General features: G+C 38.2%; 1 protein-coding gene and 1 non-coding gene across 2 annotated transcripts; one reads left to right on the top strand and one right to left on the bottom strand.

The window, feature by feature from the left end:
- Positions 1–1,380: 1,380 nt before the first annotated feature.
- On the bottom strand, positions 1,381–3,810 carry LOC139193473 (uncharacterized). Its single transcript, XM_070816497.1, has one exon. The coding sequence runs from the start codon at positions 3,808–3,810 to the stop codon at positions 1,381–1,383; it is 2,430 nt and encodes an 809-aa protein (XP_070672598.1).
- Positions 3,122–3,228, top strand: LOC114826849 (small nucleolar RNA R71). The gene has a single exon (XR_003775859.2). It is a non-coding gene; the product is annotated as a small nucleolar RNA R71 (small nucleolar RNA).
- Positions 3,811–6,413: the final 2,603 nt, after the last annotated feature.

Genomic DNA, 6,413 nt, shown 5'->3' with positions numbered 1-6,413 from the left:
GTCGCTGACCAAGGACAGCACCCACAGCGTAATCGGAAGCATCACACATGAGCTCAAAAGGAAGGGTCCAATCTGGAGCTGTTATAATTGGGGCTGATGTGAGAAGATCTGTCAATATGTTGAAAGCATTATGACAATCTGCATTAAAATCAAAACAAGCATCTTTAGCAAGAAAATTACAAAGAGGACGACTAATTTTGGAAAAATCCTTGATGAATCTTCGATAAAAACCAGCATGTCCCAAGAAAGATCTCACATTCTTCACAGAAGTTGGTGGCGGTAATTTGGCGATCACCTCAATCTTTTCCTTGTCGACCTCTATTTCTTTGGTGGTGGTAAATGGCATTTCTCCCAATTTAACACAAGATTAGTCTCCCTGCATCTTTCCAAAACCAAAGACAAGTTATCCAAACATATATCGAAAGAATTACCAAAAACAGAAAAGTCATCCATAAAAACCTCAACAATATTTTCAACCATTCCAGAAAAAATACTCATCATGCATCGTTGGAAAGTGGCAGGGGCATTGCACAATCCAAATGGCATTCGTCTGTATGTAAATGTACCAAAAGGGCATGTAAACGTCGTCTTCTCTTGTTCCTCTGGGGCAATTGGAATTTGGTTGTACCCTGAATAACCATCTAAGAAACAATAGAAAGAATGACCAGCTAGTCTCTCGAGCATCTGATCAATGAAGGGCAGCGGAAAATGATCATTTCTAGTGCTGTTATTGGGCTTTCTATAGTCAACACACATTCGCCATCCGGTGGTCATCCTTGTAGGCACAAGCTCGTTGTTATCATTCTTTACCACAGTAATACCAATTTTCTTTGGAACCACCAGAGTCGGGCTCACCCATTTGCTATCCGAGATTGGATAAATGATACCTGCATCGAGTAACTTCATCACCTCAACTCTTACAACTTCCTTCATGATCGGATTTAGACGTCTTTGAGCTTCAACAGTTGGTTTAGTCCCAGCCTTCATAAAAATCTTATGCATGCACAAAGCTGGACTAATGCCTTTTATGTCAGCAAGTGTCCACCCCAGAGCATCTTGATACTTGCGAAGAGCTCTTAGTAATTTGTCTTCCTCTGTGTCATTAAGATCAGCAGCAATAATAACAGGCAAGGTCTCATTCATCCCGAGATGAACATACTTAAGATGGCTCGGCAGTAGCTTGAGCCCTAACTTCGAAGCTTGCTCACTTGAAGGAAGAAGGGGCTGCTTAGGCACTCCAAGGCTTTCATAAACATGTCGCCACTTTGGATTATGAATTGGTGCACTATCCAATGCAATAATGACGTCCACCACATTTTCTTCCATAGATAAAGTAGCATCATGGTTAGTGAGGCAAGTTAACAGCTCATCATTAGATGATCATGAGGCAAAGTTTGCATGCACAATCCCATCCAAAACATCAACATGAAAACACTCTTCAAGTTCGAGAGGACGCTTGATAGCTTTAAAAAGTTTGAATACAACTGACTCTCCTTGCACTCTTAAGGTTAAAGTACCTGCTTCCACATCAATAAGTGTCCGGGCGGTGGCCATGAACGGTCGGCCTAAAATGAGAGGCACTTCCTTGTCTTCCTCCATGTCAAGTACAATGAAATCAGCTGGGAGATAGAATTTATCCACTTTAATAATCACATCTTCCAGAATACCCAAAAGATAGGTCACGGACCCATCTGCCAATTGAAGACTCACATATGTGGGCTTGAGTTCTCCTTCACCTAATTTTTGAAAAGCAGAATAAGGCATAAGGTTAACACTTGCTCCTAAATCAATCAATACTTTATGAAAATTAAGACTACCAATAGTACAAGAGATAGTGAAACTCCCCGGATCTTTCTTATTGGGTGGTAGCTTATGTAAAAGGACAGCACTGCATTGCTCAGTTAAAATCACCTTCTCGTATTCCAAGAACTTTTTCTTTTTAGAACATAGCTCCTTCAGAAATTTGGCATATGATGGGATCTGTTTAATAGCATCTAATAGAGGCAAATTAATTTGAACCTTAGCCAACGTCTTCATGAATTCAATGCATTGTTTATCCTTGGAACGTTGTTGCTGCCTTTGTGGAAATGGCAAAGGTGGCTTGTATGGTGGCTTGTCAGAAGGTGCAAATAAACTACCAAGGCCTTTTTCCTTGTTTGCATCAAAGTTGGGTCGAGATTGCACTTTGTCACTAGCACTAGGATCTGGAATACCTGCTGCAGAAATAGCCTCTGGCCGAGACTTTGCAGCTAACGGTGCACTTTCAATAAGCTCTTCTTCTTCCACTTCGGCTTCATGGTGCACCACTTCTATGTTGTCATAGCTCTTGCCACTTCTCAATGTCCGTATTACTTTGCGATGTTCCATCCCTCTTGGATTTTGCTCAGATTGGCTTGGGAACTTTCCTTTCTCTCTTTCATTGAACATGGTAGCAAGTTGTCCAACTTGAGTCTCCAAATTTCCCACTAATGCCATGAGATTCTGAATGCTAGTTTGTGTGAATTGGATAAAATTGTTGGTGCTATTAGAGAGAGCGGACATATGTTGAGCTAGCTGTGACATTTGATCTTCAATAGATGGTTTCTTAGTCTCACTAGTTGATTGGTAAGACTGTTGGTATTGACGTGGTTGTTGGTTGCCACCCCAACTAAGATTGGGATGGTTCTTCCACCCAGGATTATATGTATTGTAATAAGGGTCACTTCTGGGTCTAATGAAATTATTCACCATATTCACATGCTCTTGCACAAGCTCAGGGTAGCTATCCTTGTTGAGGCATTGAGTGATGTCATGAGTTGTCTCACTACAAATGATGCAAGCTTCTTGGGCATTGGGCATGCAAGAGACCTGCATTAAGGTAGCAAACTTGGCATTAAAATTCTTCTCCATTTTAGCAATTTGAGCAGAAACATTAGGAGAACTCTGAGAAATCTCAAAAACTCCCCTCTTTTGTGTTTGTTCTTCTGTCCATTGTTGGGATTCAGAAGCCATCATATCAAATAACTCAAATGCTTCCCTTGCTGATTTTGACATTAGTGACCCTCCAGCAGATGCATTCACTTGACTCTTGGTGGTGGCATTGAGACCATCATAAAATATGTTCATTTGAAGGTTAGTATCAAACCCAGCATGAGGACATTTTGTGTACATCTCATTATACTGTTCCCATGCTTCATGGAAAGACTCGTTTGGCTTTTGAACGAAAACCAATATCTCTTTCTTGAGTGCAAGAGTCTTGGAAAAAGGAAAAAACTTATTGAGAAATTTTTCTTGCAATTCTATCCATGTTGTAATGCTATTGGTAGGCAGAGAATGCAGCCACGCCTTGGCTTTGTCCTTCAAAGAGAACAGGAACAAGTGTAACTTGATAGCTTCAAAAGAGAAACCTCTGATTATGGTGTTGTCACATGCCTCAATAAAATCAGCCAAATGCATGTTGGGATCACTGTTTGGCAACCCATTAAAGGATGGCAATATGTTGAGGATATGAGGTTTGATTTCAAAGGTTGTCCCATCTTCCACATCTAGATATATAATGCACCTTGGCACTGCATTGATTCTCGCTGCCAATGAATTCCTTAAAGGTTGACCTGTTGCAGGTAAGGCTAGGGCCATGTGTGCAACTGGTGCCAAAGGTTGGAAAATAGATGTGCTGCTCTCAGGATCACGGAACAAATCCTTAAGAAAAGTATTACCAATGTTGGAATCTTGTGCTAAATATTTTTCTCTAGCTAACTTTCTTGCACTTCTCTCTGGTTCAGGATCGTAAGGAATAAGCACTTGGTTTTTGGACCTTGTTCCAATCACCATATACTACACCTGAACAAACAACAGAAATATTAAGCTACAATAAAAATAAAAGTAAAATAAAATAAAACTTAACAGACACTAACTAAGCAACAAAAAGGAAAAGAAAGTAAGTAAACCTAGATGAATAAAAAACACAGTTTATGCAAATTAGCAACCACTAGTTAGTTAAACAAAGACAAAAATCTCACACCACACATCCACTGATTTGAACAAGAACTATATAAAAATAAAAGCCATTGATTGACCCAACAGAGCTATATGCATCATTCTGCATAGACTTGAATAATTACTAAAAGCTGTGAACTATAGAAAAGTTAGCTTTTAAAGACTTCAACTTGATGTTTCATGACCTTTTTTTTTTTTTTTTTTGGTCTTTTATTTCTTTTCTTTTTCAATACGTGATTTAGAACAGAAATTTGTGAAAGGGATACATAAACAGATTTCTAACGCAAATATACAGCAGTATTACGGTACCAAAGTTAAATTCACCGTCAATGGGCTTAATCAAAGAGGATTCTTGAGAAATATTTTTTTTAATGATAAATAAAAATAAGACATAAACATAAGCAAAAGAAAAAAAAAACACAAAAGCTCGGGAACTGTTGGCACAGTCCCCGGCAACAGCGCCAATTTCTTGATAGCGATTTTACCACTTGTAAAACAAAGGGTTAATCCGCAGAAAATTCTTGCAAAAGAACAAGTGTTGTAGTATAGAATGTCTCAAGCAAGCTCGATCTCCTCAGGGACTCGTATAAACAATTTATAAACTTTTGTGTATTTAACTTAGTTAACTCTAAGAACTACACTAATTCAACAAAACTAAATACTATTGTACGTGACTTAAACAAACATTTAAAAAGGGAAATGGCTTATAGAAATAATGATTCAACTAAACAAAACAAGTAAATGAGAAAATTCAAGATAAAATAAATGATTGAAGAAAAATAGATTGACAATATGCTAGAGTTCAACCTTTACCAACAACACTCCTACGTAGCTCTTCCAATTGCTTAAGTAATCGAAGACACATATGCTTTGAAGGTTGGGTTTTCCTTGTGTATGTTTTACTTGTGACATTCAAGTTAAAACGCATACCACTACATGCAATTTATCCATGACATTTGGATTAAATATAAACATGAATGATTCATTAATCTTGATGAAAATCCTTTTGTTAAACCATATAATCCCTAAGAGTATGATATTTACCTTAGGAGAAATTACAATCCTCAATCACAAGAAGCATAACCAATTTTAACGTGACATTCGTTCAAAATTGCATCCAATGACTTTTCTAAGCATCCAATGACTTCTCCTTGTGCTCTCCGATCCTCCTTCCATGTGGAGCTGTGGCTCCCTTGTTATGTCCTGATATGTTGCTCGCTGCTTCTTTTGCTCTCTGCCCTCTCCCTCTTCTCTGTCGTGCTCTCCCTCTGTGCTTCTCATCATTTCTCTTTATCCTTCCTCTGTTGCTTGCCGTGTGTTGCCTTAAACAAAAGGCAATGATTTTTCAAAGCACCAAGGCCACAAGTGGAAGACCAACCAAACTCCACTTCATAGTGGGTACCCCATGATCTCCTATTTTCTACCATCTTTTCTTCCCACATCCGTGTGTTTTCCTTGCCTTTAACCAAAAGCTTCTATTTTTCTAATGCTACAAAAGCCAAATGAGTGGGATTGAAAACCCCATTGTCTGCCAAGTGATGATGACAAAATAAAGCACAAAACAAGTGCTATTACTTTCTTATTTTTATTAGCCACATGGAGTGGGCAGATTTGGCCATAACGTTTAGTAGACCAAAAGTCCTTAGATTTCAATGAATGAGATGTCCTTAGAAAGCTTGAAAGGTCAGCTTCAAAAGCTAAGAAGGAAGTTTCCTCAATTTAGGCTTTAATTATGTACTTATCTCTTGTGCAACCTTCAGAGGTCCAAACTGCCTTGTCAGCACGGTGACCTTTCTTCATTCTTAAGCTGGAAAGAATTGGCTGGGAATTTTGAGCTAAAAATTTGATATGATCATCTTTGATCTCTTGTGAATCAGCTCCAACTGGAATCACTAAAAAAATCCAACGTTTGCATACTTTTCCACCAAACTCAATCTTGCTGCTCCTAGAAACACAAAATGGCAAAACTCATAAATACTCAAAACTTCCAACTAAACTAGACAAGAAAAGAAATAGAAAAGGGGAAAATATATAGTATAAATATTGGTTCATCAGTTACCAGACAAATAACAAATGGAGGGAAACTTAAAGAGTTTCAAATACATTTGAAATGTGCAGTTAGTTTTGGTTGATAACTGCTGGCAACTCCTTCCCTAATGGGAGGAAAGGATTGTCATATATGTAATGAAAACGGTCATTTTTCTCGGTGTAGTTCGTTACCAATATATGCATGCTTGCCCCATTGAGAGCTTGATAACCTTTTCTAAAAAAACAAGAGAAGATGAGATCATCGCCTTACCGAGAGCACCATGGCTTAGGATGTAGGTTAGGTTTAATAACCTTGTATATCAATTATTAGGGTTTATGCATGATCATTTAATGTTTAGAGCTTCATCCATAATATCAGTATAGGGTTTGATGATTGATGAGTTCATATT

The sequence above is a fragment of the Malus domestica genome, chromosome 17 (assembly GCF_042453785.1).
Source record: "Malus domestica chromosome 17, GDT2T_hap1".
Lineage (NCBI taxonomy): Eukaryota > Viridiplantae > Streptophyta > Magnoliopsida > Rosales > Rosaceae > Malus > Malus domestica.
The sequence above is the reverse complement of the archived record's forward strand: the minus strand, read 5'-3'. Positions and strand labels throughout refer to the sequence as shown.

Coding starts and splice junctions, on each gene's coding strand:
- LOC139193473 (XM_070816497.1), bottom strand. CDS start 3,810: ATGGTGATTGGAACAAGGTCCAAAAACCAAGTGCTTATTCCTTACGAT.